At 39.9% G+C, this 20,848-nt stretch overlaps 2 protein-coding genes across 2 annotated transcripts; both read left to right on the top strand.

Annotated features, from left to right (window-relative positions):
* Positions 1 to 1,759: 1,759 nt before the first annotated feature.
* On the top strand, positions 1,760 to 7,979 carry LOC103480674 (5,6-dihydroxyindole-2-carboxylic acid oxidase). The gene is made up of 7 exons (XM_008435745.3): positions 1,760 to 2,436; positions 3,906 to 4,228; positions 5,521 to 5,725; positions 5,854 to 6,021; positions 6,105 to 6,284; positions 6,365 to 6,511; positions 7,219 to 7,979. Exons 1-7 carry the CDS (start codon positions 2,070 to 2,072, stop codon positions 7,404 to 7,406), a joined length of 1,578 nt encoding a protein of 525 aa, XP_008433967.2. The 5' UTR covers positions 1,760 to 2,069; the 3' UTR covers positions 7,407 to 7,979.
* Positions 7,980 to 8,545: 566 nt separating this feature from the next.
* Positions 8,546 to 14,656, top strand: lurap1l (leucine rich adaptor protein 1 like). Its single transcript, XM_008435729.3, has 2 exons — positions 8,546 to 9,709; positions 12,464 to 14,656. Exons 1-2 carry the CDS (start codon positions 9,485 to 9,487, stop codon positions 12,854 to 12,856), a joined length of 618 nt encoding a protein of 205 aa, XP_008433951.2. The 5' UTR covers positions 8,546 to 9,484; the 3' UTR covers positions 12,857 to 14,656.
* The last annotated feature ends 6,192 nt before the right edge of the window (positions 14,657 to 20,848 follow it).

Below are 20,848 nucleotides of genomic sequence, written 5' to 3'. Positions count from 1 at the left end.
TTGTTTTCTCAATTTATTAAAACGTTGACCTATTGAATGCGCGGATGTTTCTTGTTAAGAACAATCCTCAACAATCTATTTAAGCCTCGACTCAAAGATCAAAATAATTTATAAAAATGCTCTCACGGTGCCCCTCCTGACGTTTAAACATGCAGTAGATGAAGACGTAAGAAGATGAAGTTAAAATACTCCTGACAGCCATGCCCAGAAGGCCTCCTACCATTTCTCAAATGCAACACGGGAACGGCTCATGCATAACGAATGCGGTGGCATTTTTCTAATACATGAGAATGAGCTAAGCTGCCAGCTTTGTGTAATCCTGCCCGTCACGCCCCGATTATAAAACGATGCTACCCCGACTGTAGTTTTGGTCGGCAACGTGAAGCACATGTGACCGGATTAAGAAGCTGTTTTACGCCGGAGAAAGCTTCCCCCCTTCTTTCAGAAAGATGCTGCATTGTTTCAGGAGCCTCCGGACAACATTTAAATGATTTACTGCTTTGTGTGTGTGTGCGCGCGCGTGTGCGTGTGTCTGTGTGTGTTTTCTCCAACAAAATTAAAGGTTGTGACAACTTTGTCCCGCAGAACCAAACAAATAACTTTTAAAACAAACCCGTAAATATCAGATTCTGAAGCAAAATCCTCCATAAAAAGGTGATATTCTTGTTTTTTTTTTGTTTTTTTTGCTAAAGTAAAACACTGCATAGTATCAATGAAAAATATTCTTGCAACATATGTGCTTTATTTGACTTTAAATTGCAGGATATTTTCGTCAGCGATGATAAGGATATGCTTTAACTGTTAACAGTTAACAGCAGCGGTGGATTGCTGCTACAATGAGAGGAACAAGAAATCACAAGCACAGCCTGGCACACAAATCTGAATCATAAACTGGCAGCTTTGGGTGGATTTTCTGAGACATGAATTAAAACAGTGCTAATGGGAGCTGGGTGTCATGAACCAACCTCACCCACAGCTCGGTACACGGATGTTACTGTGCAAAAGTATGTGAGATCACCTGTTTATTTTGACATTAAAACCCCATAATTCGCAGAGGCGGGAGGGGGGAACTTTATATATTTTTTTAATCACTGCTTCAAAAATGTGCATACAAACAATTGCTTCAACCCAGTGTAAAGGATAGTGGAGATGTTTCCTGTTTCCGTGGCAGACTGGGCACAGAGAAAATGGTATATTTTTTTTTACCCATGCTTCATTTGCTCTGCCTTCATTACTAAACTGTGTTTTGTTTTGGTCTACCACACAGAAACACACAAGCAGTTTGGGTCTGAAATTATAAGCACTTAAAGAATAAAAAGAGTTTTGTATTAGGAGATTTTTTTTTCTTTGTGAATGCCATTTGAGCTTTAATGTCTCACATGCTCTAATGGGGAGGGGAAACAAAAAGAGGGGCTTTAGCAAGAGGTCAAATGATCTCAAATATGTCTTCTTTCTTTTGTAAACACAAAGTTTAAGATATTTTAGAGTTGCATTCTTGCATTTCTCGTTAGATAAACGTATTTACTGTCGTATAAGTTCGTTTCATTTTAATTTTACTTTGTAAATATTTTCATCCGTGGCAGTTATAGCAGGTCAGACGTACAGAAAGTAAAAGCCTTTTCTCATTCACACTGGCATTTCTTTTTATTTCTTTTTAGAAGCTGCTTTCACCCAGTGACTTTTAGAAGAACAATACTCTGCATGACTGGATCACACTACCTTCGCTCTTCCTCCCGTAGGAAATATGATGTTATGTGAGGAGAATCACGCGGGAGTCAGAAAATCCTGGTAGTCATGCGCTAATCCGGTATTTAAGGTCAACGCTGCAGTGTTTTGGGGGCAAAGACAAGAAGGAGGCCTGCATGGGCGAGCGAAGAGGGGCAGTTTTCCTTTTTCTTTTTTTTTTTTTTTTACACTCACTCATATCGGCTGAAGCTCAGGTGTGCTAAAGTAATGAACTTTTATTCTTTGACTAAAAAGTCAGGATTGTAATTTTCAGGTGTCATAAGGGTCACAAACTGAGTTAAATCCAGAAGCAGCCGTGCTTAAAAAAAAAATCTGGTGACATCATGTTTTGGAGAATGTGGCCGTACTGTGTTTCTATGGTGGTGTGCGCGGTGGTGGTGAGCGCCCAGTTCCCCAGAGAGTGCGTTACACCGGAGGGGCTCAGGAGCGGACAGTGTTGCCCGGCGCCCCCCGGCTTCCCCGGGGACCCCTGCGGCTCTAGCGCGGGCCGCGGACTGTGCGTGTCCATCTCGGCCGACGCGCGGCCGCACGGACCGCAATATCCCCACGACGGTCGGGACGACCGGGAACGGTGGCCGGTCCGATTTTTCAACCGCACCTGCCAATGCACCGGGAACTTCAGCGGGTATAACTGCGGTCGCTGCAGACACGGATGGACCGGGGCCAATTGTGATCAAAGGGTTTCTGTCGGTGAGTTTTCAATTAAAACAATATAATTTCTCTCGATTCAAAATCGACTAAACGTCTTTCGTTATTTTAGATCAAATTAAACAACGTGAAAGCATTCGAGTTCCAAAAGGGCTACAATTGAATAAATGGATCAAAACTTGATCAAGATAGCACAACTGTTACTCAGAAAAGTGATATTTTCAAGAAAGTATATAAAACAAGTTACCTACAATAATCTAAATGCTTCAGTGATTTCTAAAAACAATTGCACGTGTAAATCACGAATTAAATGTAAATGCATTATCTGTTCAATTAAACACGTGTACAGAGGCAGTTCTTGCATGAATTTTGTCCAGGTTGAGCCTTTCCATCCTTGCAACTGCAACCATACACAAACACCCATGCACCTCTAGTGTGAAGACAGTTGATGTTTTTATGCCCAAAACGTCGAGAAAAACTGACTTTTTTGTTTTACCACATCTGTTTTAAACAAAAGCAATTTGCTTGGCTGATGTTGGGTCTTATTTTCACCATTAAAATAAAGACTTCAGAAATGAAAAACTGAATTTTATAGAAATTGAAATAACTACAGAATAGTCTATTCATTGTAAGTTGAATCAAACTATATACTGATGGTTTTGTACTTCTCTTGATAAGGTAGCCCTACTGTAATTAAAAACATCCATTTTTCTTTTATTATGTGCTTGTCTACAAATAGATTAAAGGTTTCATCCAGGAATCTCTATACTACCTAGAATAACTCAGGTCAGGTTGGATCACTAATTATTCAGGATTTTGAACTATGATTAAATTCTATCCAAATTCCTTTTAAAAAAGTGCAATAGCCCTTTAGTTTAGCACTGAATCTGAAAATACACTTAGGCATCACCTTCAGCATTATTTTCATACTCTGACACAGTTAACCCAGGGAAGCCTACCATCCATTGACTAGACATGCAACTAAGGAATGTTAAACATGTTTGGGGTGCAAACAAACGGTTCTGCCATGGGCACCAAAAACAACCAATCCATGCAGTTTTATCAGTATTTATTTGAATATTTCATATTGTGAATTTATTTGTCAGACTTACCCATCAAAGTTTGTCATCAGCTGTTATACCTAAAAATTACTGGTCTGCTAATAAATCGTGGACATTCTGTGCTGAAGCTGACAGGTACTTACTTTCAAAAGCAACTTATCACATTTGCAGACAATGCAATGTACTGTTGCCTGTTTTCTTAAATATTGTGGTCAGCTGTCAATCGCTGTCAATATTGTGGTCATCTGCCAATATTTGACTCTTAATATGTGCATAAAATAGAAATAACCACAAAAAAAATTGTTAAATAAAAGAAAGATTCCTGCTTTGCATAATGGACGCGTTGTGTTTGAGCAGACAATATATCAGTTTCAAAACTGACTTAAGAGTTAACATGACGGAGTCTCTTTACAAAACTAAAAACAATATATTTTTTAATTTCCCCGACAGTGAGGAGAAACGTGATGCAGCTCAGCTCTGAAGAGAAGCGCGCCTTTGTGAACGCACTGAACCAGGCCAAACGCACGGTGCACCCCGACCTGGTGATCGCGACGCGCCACTACTCGGACATCTTCGGCCCCGAAGGGAACACCACGCAGTTTGAAAACGTCACAGTCTACAACTACTTTGTTTGGTCTCACTACTACTCTGTCAGCAAGACGTTCCTGGGCGCCGGGCAGGCCAGCTTTGGCGGGGTGGACTTCTCTCACGAAGGCCCCGGGTTCCTCACCTGGCACAGATTCCATCTGCTGCAGCTGGAGCGAGACATGCAGGTGAGGAGGTGAAATTAATAAAAACATATTAAGTGATTAGAGTCATACACTACTTTGCTTTGGTCCTCTGCTTGTTTATGTTTAGTGAATGTGTCTTCAGTCCTCTGTATTTACCAGAAAATCCTAATTGACTTTCCAATGTTACGCCTTAATAAACAAGCAGCGCGCAAAATGCTACTATAAATAATCCATGGGCTTTGGTTCCAACTAAATTTACGCGCTATCTTTTTCCCTGAAACAATAAAATCTTGAGTGAGAAGGGTTTTCTTCTCTTTTTTTTTTAAATACAGTACCAGACATTTTTTAATAATCCCTTTCACAAGCGGGTTACAGCTGAAAGTGGAAAATGGGGCTGGCATGTGGAGCTGAAACCTTGGCAGAGTGCTGGACTCCTACAGAGAAACTCCATCCTTATATCCTGTGCAGGTTTGCTGCTTGAGCTCCTTAATTAGGGGGCTTTTGTTCAAACCCGGCCAAACAGAGTGAGAGAAAAATCTAATTTGGGAAACACTGACGCTTTCTATTCTACAAAGACACGAGAAAAACAAAAACTTTTATTTGAACCGCGTGGATGATTCTTATCTGCTTTAAGGGAAAATATGCACTCTTTGATGTGCTTCAAGGTGGTTGTGTGCATATAAAAGATGAAATCAGGGTCTACTTCAAGTGTCATTTTTGCTTTTGAATCAGTAAAATCCTCATGGCACCACATTTTTGTTTTCCTAGGTTTCAAGAGACGGAGTAGAGGATCTTAAAATCAGAATGTTGATGGCCTATTTCTAGTTTTATTAAAGCTGCAGTAGTTAGCTTTCATAAAAAAAATATGTTGTTTTTTACATATTTGTTAAAACTGTCTAACAGTAGAATGAGGCAGATAATCTGTGGAAAAAAAGAGCTCCTCTGCCTCCTCTCAGTGGTCCTACAGATATCTGCAGAACTGCATCTCTTCTAGAGCCAAGAGGAGGGTCTTATCACTGTCAATCAAGCTTGTGTAGGCTCCCTGCTGCTCCACAGGTCTTCTGTTAGAGCAGAGCCTCTGGTGAATGCACAGGCTAGTAAGCAAGACCACCGATCAGCCATTTCTGACAAACAAGTCTCTTTTTTAAAGCATCTCAATCTAACAATGCTTTTCCAGACACTGTAAATTACAAATTTAGAATGTAGTAATCATTACCTTCATATGAAGTTTCTGCCATGGTAAATGTTTTGGGGTTTTTTCCCTCCTAATCTGCCGGTTTGAGCATAATACAACAAAACCTATTGCAACTTCGGACTCCGTTTCTGTCATGCAGGACATGTTGCAGGATCCCTCCTTTGCCCTGCCCTACTGGAACTTTGCCATCGGCGGGAACACGTGCGACATCTGCACAGACGACCTGATGGGGGCCAGAAGCAGCTTTGACATAAATTCCCTAAGCCCCAACTCTATCTTCTCGGAGTGGAGGGTCGTTTGTGAGAGTGTCGAGGACTACGACACGCTGGGAACCATCTGCAACAGTAAGACAAGTGTTCGTGACCACGCTAAAATTCCCTTCATTCTTTCAGAAGAGAAGGAAAAGTGTGGGAATGACGACGCCAGTGGTTAACTTTTCTATTCTCTGTCAAACTTTTCTATTCTCTGTCAGGCACAGAGACCTCTCCCATCAGGAGAAACCCATCAGGAAACGTCAACAGGCCCATGGTCCAGCGTCTCCCAGAGCCCCAGGACGTGGCCGACTGCCTACAAGTTGGCACCTTCGACACACCGCCTTTCTACTCCACCTCCTCTGAGAGCTTCAGGAACACAGTCGAAGGTGAGTTAGAGCTCTGTGATGTCTTAGTCTTTGCTACATGTACATGATATGTCACTAGAAGGCCCCCCGTGTTGTTTTGTTAGGCTACAGCGCCCCCAAGGGGAACTACGACCCCATAGTGAGGAGCCTCCACAACCTGGCTCACTTGTTCCTGAATGGAACAGGAGGACAGACGCACCTGTCACCCAACGACCCCATCTTCGTCTTGCTACACACCTTTACAGACGCTATTTTCGATGAATGGCTCAGGAGACACGGTCCAGGTGCCATAGCAACTAATTCTGATATGCAGTCTATGCATGTTTAGTATTTTTTTCCTCTTACTTGAGTAATTTCCCAACAGATTTAGCTGTGTATCCTGAAGAAAACGCCCCTATCGGTCATAACAGGGGTTACAACATGGTACCCTTCTGGCCTCCTGTGACAAACGCAGAGATGTTTCTGACTGCGCCCGAAAATCTGGGCTACTCTTATGAAGCTGAATGGCCAGGTATGCCAAAGTCTTTTTAATTTACTCTTGTAGTTCTTTTGTAAAAGCACGTCTACCTCTTAAAGGTTTTCACAATTTGCCACTTTGCAACCACAAAATGTGTAATTTATTGGGATTTGTCTTAAAGTCAGATGGCATTTTGGTGTACAAGAGACACAGTCTAAGGCAGAAAACAGAAGTTATCACCCTGAATCAAAATGAAACACGCCTACTTTATGCTGTAGGTGGGTTTTCAGATCAAAGCATCTGATAGATTGATTCAGGACATAAATCCAATTAAGAATCAGTAGCAAGACTTTAAAAAGTTGTTCTACAGATGCTCTCCATCTAATTTTATTTAATTTAAGCTATTCCACAAAAGTGAATGAGCAAAACTATTATCCTCAAGATGTGCAAAGTTGGTGGAGACATTTGTATCAATTGGCAAATGGGGAATACTTCCATCCATCCATCCATTTTCTTTACACCCTTATCCCTAGTAGGGTCGGAAGGGTTGCAGGTTGGGGAATACTTGATTATATTAAATAGTATTAGCGTATAGGGGACTCAATACAAGTGCAAAGAAAAAAAAATCCCAAAAAGCAGGTTATGTGTTCTTCTCTTTGCCTTTTTTTACACAATATCAAAATAAAATACATTGAAGTTTGTGGTTATAATATAAAGATTTTGGCATTGAAAGTGATAATCGTCTGCTTTTGTTCCTCTAGGCACACCTTTCTCTCTGACTGAAATAATAACCATAGCCATAGTCGCCGCCCTCGTTTTGGTGGCACTCATCTTCGCAGCGACCACGTGCGCTGTGCGTGCCCGATCTCACAAGATGGAGGGCCACCAGCCCCTGCTCGGGGATCAGTACCAGCGCTACGACGACGACAAAGGCCAATCTGTAGTCTGAGATCACAGCCCCAGCACGTGTCTTTTCTCCTGATTTTTCCAACAACAAAGCAATGTTGTTCTGTTCTCCATAAAAAAAAAAAGGAAATCTTGCAGCGTGTATGCCCAACCCCCTAAAAAGTTAAGATTCTTAAGTCGTTGTACTTATGTTGCTTTGCATTGTGCAATCACAGCGATTTTTACTATGCATTGAAAAAGCTGGGGGGGGGGGTTTAATGAAAAACCAGTAACATTCATGCAAGATGATGCCCTGTCAAATAATGAGGTAAAAAATATTTAAAGTAATTTGCTTTCCAACCTATTAAGTGGTGTGCAGTGTAATTGTAATTTACACTCAAAGGTTTGTCATAAACACAGCTTTTAACAATATCTGCCAGTGAGAAACTAGTATGTCCAAGTGAGGGAGCTGTAATGCCCACAAGAGGGTGCTGTTGTTCAATTTCTAAGAATCTTGCTTGTGCAGAATTTACAAAAAGAGTTGCACGTTGTTTTTTACACCTTATTTAGCTAACTAATGTATTTAAGTTGCTAATAGAAAAAAACAAGAGGTAATTAAAAGGAAATTAAGTCAAAAGTTGAATGTCTGTTTTTTTTACTTAAAAATGTTTTGACTTTCACCACTCTGATGATTCTGCTTGTGACTCACAAACAACATGAGTTGTTTTTAAAAAATCTTTTGAATGAGCCTTTCCACTTTTGCTAAATCTATGCTTAGTGGTTTTCTAATATGATTCTTATCTAATGTGGTCTAAATACAGAATGAAAAGAAAAGCAGAAGTTAAATTTTTTGTAAATTTTATTCTTAGTCGTCTTTCATCAATATAGAATACTTCATTTCTGGTTTTACTTGTCGAAAAACTGCTGTTTTGAAGCAGGGCCCGTTCTAAGTTGGTCTAAATACCAAAAATCCTCATTAATGACCCATTTTGCATCTTATATCAATACAATGCAGGTTTCAAAACTCAAACTCTGTTTTAAAGGATCTATTGTTTTACACAATTTATTAGTCCAGTCGATTCTGTATTTATCTTACTCTGTACATAAATACAGGGAATGCTAACTTCTGTACTTCTGTACAGAAGTACTAACTTCTGTAGCTGTACAGAAGTACAGCTACAGAAGTCATCATTTCCCATCTATGGGAGAAAGCCGAACGCAACTTCTGAAGCCGTCAACATTTATCTCCAGAAGATTTTGAGTCATTTGTACAAGCAAAACTGATGAAGGCCCTAACAGGTGATCGTTAGCCTCACAAGCTAAAACCAAGTGCCATGCCAACTGTCTTCATTCACAAAGATCTTAAACCCCACTGCCAGCTAGAGAGCGAAAGACGCTGGGACAGGCAGGAAACGCTGGAAGCTCTTTTCAGTGATAACGGAGCTATTGCTACTGTCCATAGTAGCAGTAGCTAAGCGCTTAACAACCTTACTCATTGCTTATTTGGCTGGACTGAGGTGGCAGAATCGAACCAAGCACCAAGCATAAGTCATTTAACCAGAATTCACTGCAGCGTAAACAACATGGCGACATCCGTGCTACAATATATTAAAATTGATCAAGTGTTTTGGAGAATGCGAGCACTGCAACATAATTCAACTGTATTTAGGAGTATAATTATTTTGGATTTTAAACTTTTTGACCAAAGGTAGATAGATCAATTAATATATGGTAATAGGTCTGAGGCCGTGCCGCACTATTCGCATATTTTATTTATATTTATTCTCTTTCAAGGTAGAGAAAGAGGTACACGAAAACACTGACTCCTAAGTTCACATTGTCCATAAAGCGTGTTCCCTCCACCCCAGGGAGAGAGGTGGAAGCGGCGGCACTTACCTGGCCGGGTGTCTAGTTTCAGAGACAGCCCTTCTTGTAATGGGAGTGTCCTCAGAGAGCATGCTGGTGTTAAACTGTCCTCCTACTGGTTACAGGCTTCAACGGGAGGTCTGCTGGTGTGGCTGCAGATCACATACGAGTTGTATTTGACTTTCTCAACAGCCACAGCGCCTCACTTTAACTTGCCCTAGAGCCGCACCGTGAGAGCACTTACTGCGGGGTTGTTTTTTTTCTGTCAGAGTGACGATGGACGAGGAGCGCAGCGGCTCTCCGGACCTGACGGACATAGAGACCAAGTTGGGTCGAAAGGTTCCGGACGGTCTCGTTCGGTCGCTCGCGGGAGGGAGACGCAGCGACAGGCACGAGCACGACAAGTCAGCTGCGCCTCACTTGGCCAACTGCAAATTCTGCGCAAATTCAACGGACCTGAAGAGACTGCAGGGTAAAATGCTGTTCTTGAGACAGGAGATGGTGAGCATAGAACTTTCTCTCAATGTTTTTTTTTAAATCAAACTTCCGTCCTGCATTAAAATGAGTTTCATTTTAAGGAGTCATAACACTGTGACCTATGTTTTGTTTGTAACTTACTTAAAAGTAACATTTTGTTTGATAAGTCAATCAGTTTTGGTTAGAGAACTCCTCAAAAAGTTTTACAGAAAGGTAGCAAAGACAAAAAGCTTAATTATTTGGACCATTTGTTGCTAAATGAAACTTGAGAGCTAAGAGGAATAAAAATAATGAATCACATGTATGTTTACCTCAGGTTGATATTACGAAAGCTGTCAAAGATAATACAAATCTGGGCAACTATTCTTGGATTTTATGAACAGTTATATTTCTAAATAAATATAGGGGCTTTCTATCAGCCAGCTGATGGGAGTGCATAGCAACAGGTGGAGGAAAAGCGGTGATGTGCTACAATCAGCAAGACAGGACAGTCTGCAGTAAAACAAATATGGCATTCACCCTTTAAATGACACGTAGTACACTTCTGAAATAAAAATAACAAAAACATAAATAAAAAATTGGTGATATCAGGATGTTGTGTGGGCTAATTACATTTATGGTATCCCAATAACAAAGTAAAACAGCTGTTTTTGAGCAGATAATTCAGCTTGTTGTGTAATCACAAATTTAGTTATTGGGACACAAACAGCAGTTTCAGACCTGCTGATGGAAAAGATGCAATTACTGTATTCTTCCAGTCTTATTGTTCATAGAGTTTGTTGAACCTTTCATGGCAATATCTAAGATTTTGTTGTTATTAATCAGATTTTTTTAATTTAATTTAATTTAATAACTTCATTTGTAACTTGAGCGGATGATCAGATGGTTTCATTTCAGCTAAAATAATATGTTTTGAGCAACAACCTTTTTTTAATATGCCTTACACACATGGACAGTCATTCTGTAAAAACGTTTAAAAAAATGGTTAATTTTAGCAGGTCTTTTTTCTATATCGTGGTTAGATCTTTGTATTAAAATCAAAATAGCAATAAAAATATCAGTTATAACTGTTATTTTAGCCACTATAAGAATACTTTCTGCTTTGTTTGTTTTTAATAAAGGTAGTTAGACGATGTGATACATTTTTTTGTCTCTTTTTTTGTTTGTTTGTTTTAAGTACACCTAGATACTTATTCCCATAAAGTCTCCATGGACGCTTTCCCAGACAGCTGACTACTGTTTTGACTGACTAAGGTCACAAAAGGTATTAGGATTCCTGAGCAGATGGTCTGGTTGACCGGGTTTTTCTCTCTGTGAACCAGAGCCCTGTAAGATGGCCAGTGGACTGCTCTGGCACTACAGAGTTTGTGTTGTTAGGATTTGATTTATTATGATGTCAGGGATAATATTACACTTGCAATTATCTCAGTTGGCCTTCTCCGCAGGACAAACCCTCAAAAATCCCGAGTAGTCATTGACATACGAGTAAACAAACCAATCAGTTTAGGATGCTGCAGCCTAAAACAGACGTCGATGGAAAATTTTCCGCCGGTTTCGCAGGAACAGAGAAGGTGCTGTCGTGTCCTGGTGGCAGGATGCAACAGCTGCCCATTTGTTGTTTCTCATTCACGCTGATTGTCACCCACAGATGGGGGAATCCCTGTAAAACACTGCAAACATGCAGTCCACTTCCACCCACACGCACACACACACACACACCCAGTGGCACGGTTCGTCATGCCAGAGAGTTCAATCAATGGTCGCTCTGTGCATGGCGGTCGTATGTCATTCATTATTGTGGATGGAAACTGCTAGTGGTCTGTGCCACGTAGTAAAGGCCGATAGTCTAAACAAAGCAGCACTGACTGTTCCAACCACGAGAACACTAACAGTTAAGAGAAAACAAAACAAAACAACAACAAAAAAGCCACCAACTGCATCTGCTCAATACAAGGTCTAAGCTGAGCTTTGCAACTTGATCCAGTGTTTGGTTAGTAATAGTCATGGTGATGGTTTTGTTCGTCCTGCTTTCTTTTTTCTTTTTCTTTTTTTCCTCCCTTCTAAATATAAGAAACCAATATAGTTGTGGGGGGAAAGTTAAGTCACTGTAACTAGAGTGGAGTTGAAAGCCAAGATTCTGCACTGATTAGTATTTATTTTTATTTAATTTTTTTGCCAATACGTGTTATTCAAGTTGACATTTTTATTATTGTTACATCAGAATTTTGGCAATTTCTCTGGTTATGAATCATCTATCTCATAAGTGAGGCTCAAGGTCAGTCCAGCGCTTTGCCAACAGGCATGCGTATGTCTTACATACTCACTGTCCTTCTGTCCTTTCTTGTTTTCATTTCATATCCATGTACCAGCTATATCTTACACTCATGCACTCAAATCATTGCATATGAGATTCTATTTATTTTATAGTTTTTATAGTTAAGCATATAACATACTCGTTATTGTTGAACAAACAGTTTTTATTCTGTTATTTTCTGAAAACCTTTCACTGCCCCCTGTTGACATTTATTTTTCTGTTCTGGTTCCTGTTTGGATCAACTCAGTCTTATGATTATTAAATAACCGTACTGACAATGAGTGGAAGATAGATATAGAGTAAGATTTGACACAGACTGTAATTCAACAGATATCGTGCAGCTCAGACTTGCCGATTCAGATGATGACCGATTCCATTTTCTTCCCTCGTAGCACGTTAAACGTTGAGGTGTAACTCGGCATTTGCGGCATATTAAATTACAGTGTTCTACTTCCACCACGCAGGCAAACCTGCGAGCCATCGACGTGAAGCTCATGCAGCAGCTGATGTCGATCAACGACGGCATCGAGTCCATCCGCTGGATGATGGAGGACAAGGGGGACGCAACGAGCCAGGACGGCAGCCTGACAGGTAGCTTGTACAGCCTGTCGGACAGCCAGGACGGCTCCTCCCTGCGGGGCAGCTTCAACAGCCTGAACGACGGGAACGGCGACGGCCTGGACGGCCTGTCCGTCGGCAGCTACCTGGACACTCTGGCAGAGGACCTACCCGGAGACTCGTCCCCGCCCACGGACCTCGACCGTTTAATGGATAAAGCCGTAATCTCTGGCGAGTCCTTCACCAAATCGCCGCTGAAACTCAGGGTGGAATCGGAGGAATACTACTGCTTTAGATAATAGTGATGAGATAGGCAGAGACTACTGAGATATATGGAAGAAAGAAAAACAAACTCCTTTGTCCTGTTTTTTTTGTTTTTGTTTTTTTCTCCCAGGTTTTTGAAGACGTGGGCATGTTTGGGAATGTTACATTTTCCCTTGACATAATTTTCCTGAAGTGGATTAGCAAAACCTCAAAAGTTTTTTCTTTTTTTCTTTTACCAAATGTCACAAGATGCAAGAGAAATCCTCTCTGTAGGTAGCAATGACTGCTTAATATTTTTATGACTTTAAAAAAAAAAAAAAACTCAGAAGGTGCCGAGTTACGATTTATGATTATATTTATTGGTAAATTACCCTGTATGTCTGTGGGTTCCATCTAAAAACAGGTTGAACAAAAGTTGCACATCAGCTGAGCTGCAGATTTTCCTCTCCTTCTAAGGAAAGCGGCGCTCTCTGAGAAAAACCAGCGGGTTAGGACTTTGCAGCCGATTGGAAAATTGGACATTTCATGCTGAACGATTCGAGTAGTTTAACTCTTTCAGGTGGCAAAGTTATTAGTTTTGAACTTCAAAGCAAGTGCAATTTTCCTCCATGCCAAATGCCAAGCGTCACCTACAGCACATGTTTTCCAGCTTTATTACTTTAACTGGCTGGAGTTAACAAAGCTCTTGGCCTCCAGTGGGTATCAGTGGTAGCTCCAGCTTGTAGTCTTACTCAAAGCTTGACTGAAAACCAAAGAAATTTCTCTCAGAGGTCATTTACGCCTGAGGCTAAACTGCATTATAGCACGAGATGAGAGATTTGTTATCTGCATAGGCGTGTGTGAAACGCATGCTCGCTTTGAGGGCGCATTTTTTGTTGTGTCGGCTTCTTGACGAGGTTCTTTGTCTGTAAAATTGCTTTTGTAGATTCGTTGATTTGACGTTTTTGCGTTTTAATGATGTCCGCTTTTGAAGCCGGCATAGACAAACATTTTATTCAATGTTGCTGTCTTTGTTGAGAAAATAAAATAATATATTGTGTTTTTGTTGTTTTGCCCCCATATTTATGCCAAAAACAACTGATACTGTGATGAAGCATGTGCCTTCTTCCAGCTTTCTTTTTATTTATTTATTTTTTTGTGTGTTGTTTTACATTTAAAATTTTCATATCACAGTTATGAATCTTAATATCGGGGAAGGATAAACCCCGCCTCTCTATGGTTCAGGATTCACAGATTCACCTACCGGCTGTTTGTCTTTTCTGTGGAACGTGACTTCAATTATTTATGGGAAAATTCGTGTATGCTTTTTTTCCTACTGCATATTTACAACATTTAAATGAAAACGCAGCATGAGAAGCTGAAATACCTAGATACAGCACTATCTGACATGCTATTGGCTGGTGTTCACAAAGCAGCCAATCAACGAGGACCTTTCATTTTCTTTGATGTTGATTGGCTGTACCCCCAACAGCAGAAATAAGGAAAACTGAAAATGTTAGTTTCGGTGGTAGTCTCTAGTAAAATAGGCAGTCCTACATTTTTTGGAGTAGGTTTCAAGTATTTTCAGACGTCATCTGGCTGTGGTTCACCACCAAGTCCACCTCTACATATGTCAAAAATAAATAAATAAAATGAAGGCCTTAAAGTGAACTAGTCAAAGTCCAGAGTTGTGATTAGACCTTAAACCTTCCATTCATGCCGAAAGAAAACCTTGTACTTCATCTTTCTATTCACTCTTTAATGCTTACAGTGAAAGCCTCATCATGTTACACAAAGTCTTTGTAACCATGTTTGAAGATAAAAAGAAAAATAAACATCTGAAAATGTGTGGAAAATTGTGGTATGTCAAAATGGAAACACTGTAGATCGAAATGAGTTGGAAATTTCATAGATCTTTACAATTCAGGCAATTTATCAGCCCTTGCTGTTTCTCATTAATGATTCTCGATTCGACAATTCAAAAATAAGAAACGAGGCGAGATTGGTCTTGAGAGGCCAACCACGCAGGGCATTTTTTAATTTATTTTATTTATTTATTTTTATCTCTGAAGGTATTCTCATCTCAAACTCTGTGTCATTTGCTCCTTATCTTTCTTGTGATAATTTCAGCTCCAGACACAGAACAAGTCATTATATGAAATATAGAACCTGGCCAGTGAATGTTGGGGCAGTTCCTAGACAGGGACCTGGCATCCAAATAAGTTTCTTCCACCTTTGCTTCATCAGAAAGAACTCTTCTAATTTGGAACAAAATACTTGCAACAGATCGCTAGTTTTTCATGAGTTTCAATCTTCTCGAGAGTGCACAAAAAAAATCAAAACTGCACATAAACACTCGGGAGCGCTGCTTTTGGTCCAGACGGGTATAATCACTTCATCCTGGAACACTAAGCATACTTGTAACTTTGTCTTCGTCCATGAGCAAAGCAGCTTTATTTGGTTTTATGCTTCCTTTCCTTATCTCTGCCTCCCAGGGGCTTTGACAAGCTTAAGCTCTCAGTCAAGCTGACCCGGGCCAATAAACCAAAAAAGAGCTCCGTGAACGGCGTGCGTGACCTCCTTGTCAGCACTTCAATTAAAAACACACACACACACACACACACACGCACACACAAAAGAAGCTGCTCCGAACTTGCCTGAATGTCATGTCCAAACAAATGCAGCTATGCGCCGGCTGACTAATATTCCGTTAGTAGAAAAGAAACATAAAGCCGAGAATACATGCAAGCCAGTGGCCGTGAAATAATTGAGACCGTCAGAACAGGTTCTGTCAGTCACTGCTGTGATCGGTCTAAAGCAGAACTCCTGAGTCTTACACGGTACAGTAAACACGAACAGTGAGTGACATTTTGGGCGTTTTACCGGCACTTTAAGTGTACATTTACTGCACCAAAGACTAAAACAACAAGTTTTTGTTGCGGCACTAAGTGTCTCCTGAAGCGCCCAAACGGTCGTCAGAAATGTACAATGCTGTGCTAAAGCGTAGATGTTCTCCTTCGTTATTGTACACCTTGGTTTCCAAGAACATCTTATCTTTCACAGTAGTTCTTAGCTACAAGCTCTCCAGGCTTTTTGAGGGTCAATCAGAGTTTTTCTATGAACATAAACTCTGGCTTATCTTTGTCCTTCATGCTTGAAGAAGTCATAGGTGAGTGTCAAGTGGCTCAACCAACATATATAAACCCATCTCTCTTTCAGGTCAAATGTCTGGGAATGAGGACAAAAGTCATAAATACACAACAAAAATCGTTGAAAGATCTCCAGAAAGGCTGAAAAATCATCACTAGGGTCTAAAACCTAAATCCTGTGAAGTAAAATTTGAAGAAATAGCTTTAACTTTTTGTTTTCTAGGAATAAGGCCGAGTATCCCATGAACATTTGATCATGCTGCAGAAACTTATGCCTACCCCTCTTTGCAAAACACCTCAAGCTTCGTCACATTGGATGGAGAGCATCTGATAACAGAAACAAGTTGTGCTAGGTCTGGACTTTGAGTGGGCTATTCTAATACATGAATATGCTTTGACCAAAGGAGTCGTTGTCTCTTCCCCGTTAACCAGGTTTCTTGCAAAATTCCAGATCCATGACCTTAAGCCAAATTTCCTGTGCCTGCTGAGAAAAAACAATAAAAATAAAAAATCCCCACAGTATGATGCCCCCACCATCAACTCTTCGTCATGGTAATGATGTGTTCAGGATGATGTGTAATGTTAAGTGTTCCTCCACCTCTTTGTGAATGGATAAAGAGGATTGTATCAGTTCACACCACTTTCTTCCACATGTTTTCTGTCGCCCCTTAAATGTTTTATGGAAAACTTTAAAGTTTAGTTAAATAAATGAGTTTTTTTTTATGTTTGTTCTCTAATATTCTATAACTAATTTCTAAGAACATTTTGTCTTTAAATTCAACTTGGACTGTACTTACTAATTTTTTGTTGACTTTTAAGACAGTTGTTAGCGCTTGCCCTTACAAGTAATCTAATTAGTGATAACCTTTCAAGGCATCTAATTAGCATCTATTTAGGGGTAGCAGACTAAAGATGGCTGAGAACAAATATTTTTCACACTTTTCAAGTTATAGCTAAGGAAAAAACATACTTTTAACTGGTCTGTCCCTGTGGAGAAAGGTGGTTGTAATGTGACATGTAATGTGTAAATTCATTTCTCTGCGAACAGTCAGCAGTCCTTGGGATAGAAAATGAGGACAAAAGCCAGATGTTTGAAAGAAATAGTCAAAATATTCACACTGTTTTGTGTATATTTCAGAGTAAAGTTCTTCCATTTTCGCTATCAGCAACTATGCTCGCCCCAATCTGAGATTCAGTGACGTCCCGGCTGTGTGGAGAGCAAACAAGCACAAATCAACTCAAATTTCCCAAGTTCAGAAGCAAAAATGCTACTGAAAAATGCTTTAAAAAAAAAAAAATGAAAAAAGCCAAGGATTTATTTATCCTCTCTGTTAACCCCATATATTCGCTCCAGCACCAGTAATTACACAGTTGTACAATCAAGCCATGACTCCAGATCCATTTGCCAAATTAGTCGTGGAGGTTGGACCCATGCCACACGATGAAGGGAAACGGATACTGTTTGGTATCTGGGAAACTGTCACCATGCTGCCAAATAAGGTTATGGGATATGGGTTATTGGAGTGGGGTTTTGTGTGGGGACATCAAACGGAGCCGAAGACAAAGCAGACAGGAAGCCACGGATTCAGAATATACTAACTATGAAATTGCTTCAGTCTGTTTTAATTTGTCTGGTGGCTTATTCCGGAGCTCTGTTAGACTTTTCCAACAACTTTCAACAATAAATAAACTCCTGATTCCTGTGAACGTATCTGCTGCGCTCCAGGTTTTGTCCCAAGCACTGTGAACTGAAGAATAAATGATTGTGGAGCCAGTGCGGTTGAAGTGTTCACTGTTTTAAAGGACACAGCAAATTATAATATATATTCTTTCATCTCCTTTATTACATTTCCAGGCCAAAGAGCTGCATGTTGAGAATTTTTATGAAGCAGTGGAAAAGGGCCTGCCCGTAAGGAGAATATCTCGTTTCATCCAGGAAAAATACTTAGCTGTACACTGAGCCTTGCCTTACCCCGAAGTCCGTTTTGTTCGATATTTAGTGATGTTGAGAGCATTTCTTCTCGGGGCTAGCAAATAGCTTTCATTAAATTATCGCATAAGTGGAAGTTCGACTTCTTCCCATCAGGAAAACATTCATTATGAGAAGACAGTCTTCAGGGAGCAGTTGTTGGCCATCTCCCAAGCTGTGAATCTGAGTGCCACTTCTAGAGAGGCTCATTAAACTCTGCTGCTCTTGGGAACCAACGTATTCAGACGGAGCAGGAGGGGAACGCTTGGAACTCTTCCTGCTAGTGAAAAAAAAAAAAAACTTCAGAGGTTAAGTCTGCTGTTGTAAAGGATTCAGCTGAGGTTTAGATTTAACCCACGGTTGAAGCTTCTGTAAACACTACAAGAAGCATCCGAGAATTTCGAGGCTGGTTTTTTTTATAATTATAGTTTATATAATCAGAGCTCCATGTCAACTTCCACCTTCATCAAAATTGCCCTCCCACATTTCGTACTCATATGCCACCGGTGTTACACTCAAATGAATGATCTCTGCAGATCTTGACCCCAGTCAAACTAAGCTAACCCTGAGCAATCTCATATTGGAAGATAATATTCATATATTCACTGCACCACAATTCTTTACAGATCAGTAAATCACTGAGTGTCAGCGTGGGCATACTATAAAGAAAATACAAAAACAGTTTTGTCTCAAAAATATAATAGGCTTCTATATTTCCATTTATGCATACTATTTATTGAGATTAATTTGTTTAAGTTGTAACTCGCTGTAATGCTTTATGAATTTAATAAGGTTTTGATAAGGAAAGTATTTGTTTATAGTGGAAATCTTGCTATTTTTTTTTCTTTTTTAATCAAACCATGCTTGGCTAGATTTTATATTTTAAATTAGAAGCACAACAAAGTCCTTGCTACGCACAGATGAAATTGCGATTAATTAATTTTGCAGCTAGCTGACGTAGCGAGCTGATTGCCACAGAGCTAACAGACAAAATGAACATTACCATGTTAGCATTTTAGCACAGATAACCAATTTTGAAGTCAAGAAAGAGTGAGCATTTAGCTATCAATAAAATACTCCTTGACAAAATATAGAAGACGACCGACCCAGATGGAAGGGAAGCTAAATGTATTCAAATTTTCAAATGATTTGAGAATTTGATAAACATAACTACATCATTTTAAAAACAATATTTTTAAGTCAAACATGTTAGCTCCCTTAACCAAATTAATAAATGTTTCAATAATTTTGTGTTAGGGATTTTAACCCTCTTGCTTTGAGTAAAGGGTTTATAGACTTAGCTAAACAGCTAACCTACTGTTAGTGCACAGTCCAGCTAGCTAAGGCAGGAAGTTGGAAATGTTTCAAGTAAAAACTCTTCAGGATTCTCAAGGTCATGAGGATGTTCAAAATTTTGGCAATTACAAAATTATTGGTAAATCATTATTATTTTTTTATAATCTCAATCTGATGAATATGAATTTATGTTGCTGCTTAATGAAAAATCACTCATGAGCTTCAGTGCTCTTGAGTGTTTCTGGCAGTCAAGTATCATAAACAGTGGGATTATCTCTGCCTATAAAAATAAATATGGCATTAAAGAAGATGTTCCGATCCAAATGTCTTCCAGGATTTGGAAACACAAGAACACATCTATTAGCTTGGTGATTGCGAGGTGCAAACAGAATCTGGAGCTAGCTGTGGAATACTCTTTTGTGAAGACATAAACCGGTGCAGCCAGTTTTACACCATGACCACAGGTATTGTCAACAATAGACAAACATTATGAAGCTTTCCAACAACTAAAGTTCCCTCAAAGCTCTTGCGGTTGGAAAAACTTACTCATCATTCGTCATTAACACTAATCTTTAACCTCAAATCTACGTCTCACCTGCATTTCCCTTTCTGGAAGAGTAAAAGTCACACACCGTAAGTGATTACTGTTGGATCAACCGCGTTCCCTCCATTGCTCATTTTCTCATTGTGTAGATTTGAGCTGCAGCGCTGTACCTTTAAAGGCATTTTTGGACTGAGTGCCTGTTCCTGATCACAGCCGGAGCTGTTGATCCAGCTGAGATTAAACAGTAAAACACTTCAGCCGGGAACCTTTCGGCAAAGATAGAGGAGGGAACAAAACAAACCTTTACTTCATTTGATAAACCCGTTTCAGTCCTCGTTTCCTGGCGTCCTTTCCACGACTATAATAGGAATCAAAGGCAGCAGACACTGACCCTGGCAGAACTTCTGCTTTACTTGTCCACAGCCAAATTTAGACCAGTGATAGAGAGGGAAAAAGGAGATTATTATTATTTTTTTTATCATTTCATCATCTGCTTTGTGCTGCTGGTTCCCCAACTATCGCCACATCAATTATTTAATGGCTGGTAAGCTCTCCTGACAATGGGCCTAAAGTTCAGCAGCCTCATGAAGTGTTTCCTGGCAACAAGATGACCCTGCCATAAAAAGGAGACAATTGATCGTGTCATTGGCAAACACATTGAAAATAATTCCCTGTGGAAGAATGGTCCTTAAATACCAGAACTCCCCATTATGTCTAAAGAGTGCAACTTGCGGTCACGGAGGAAACCGCTATGCTTATTTGACTCGATGTCAAAAAATAAATAAAACATAAAAATGAATCTTTGTGGTGAAGTCATTTAGATATTTGACTAATCTGCTGAATATTAGCTCACGTTGCCATTTTGATTGACTGCATTTTGAGGTTTTCTCAATCCTCTTCCATGAATGTCGGTTTCAGTTTCAAAGCGATGTTTTACTGGCTCACCCCACATAATTTCCTCCCCCCAAATTCCCATTTCATTAGATATCCTGCCATACACGTTTCAGTTCTCAATACTCATCATCAGCTATGTTCCATTTGGTTCTCCTCCATCATTTTTGTGCTCATTATCCCCGAAACAGCCGATTTC

Source organism: Poecilia reticulata, chromosome 18 (assembly GCF_904066995.2).
Source record: "Poecilia reticulata chromosome 18, P_reticulata-male-v2, whole genome shotgun sequence".
Taxonomy (NCBI): Eukaryota; Metazoa; Chordata; class Actinopteri; order Cyprinodontiformes; family Poeciliidae; genus Poecilia; species Poecilia reticulata.
This window is presented reverse-complemented; position numbering and strand designations above follow the sequence as displayed.

What these genes read in the sequence shown, in the direction of transcription:
- lurap1l (XM_008435729.3), top strand. Translation starts at nt 9,485, where the DNA reads ATGGACGAGGAGCGCAGCGGCTCTCCGGACCTGACGGACATAGAGACC. An exon ending in TGTTCTTGAGACAGGAGATG is followed by an intron (nt 9,710 to 12,463) that starts GTGAGCATAGAA and finishes TCCACCACGCAG; the next exon opens with GCAAACCTGCGAGCCATCGA.
- LOC103480674 (XM_008435745.3), top strand. Translation starts at nt 2,070, where the DNA reads ATGTTTTGGAGAATGTGGCCGTACTGTGTTTCTATGGTGGTGTGCGCG. An exon ending in TGATCAAAGGGTTTCTGTCG is followed by an intron (nt 2,437 to 3,905) that starts GTGAGTTTTCAA and finishes TTTCCCCGACAG; the next exon opens with TGAGGAGAAACGTGATGCAG. An exon ending in GCTGGGAACCATCTGCAACA is followed by an intron (nt 5,726 to 5,853) that starts GTAAGACAAGTG and finishes ATTCTCTGTCAG; the next exon opens with GCACAGAGACCTCTCCCATC.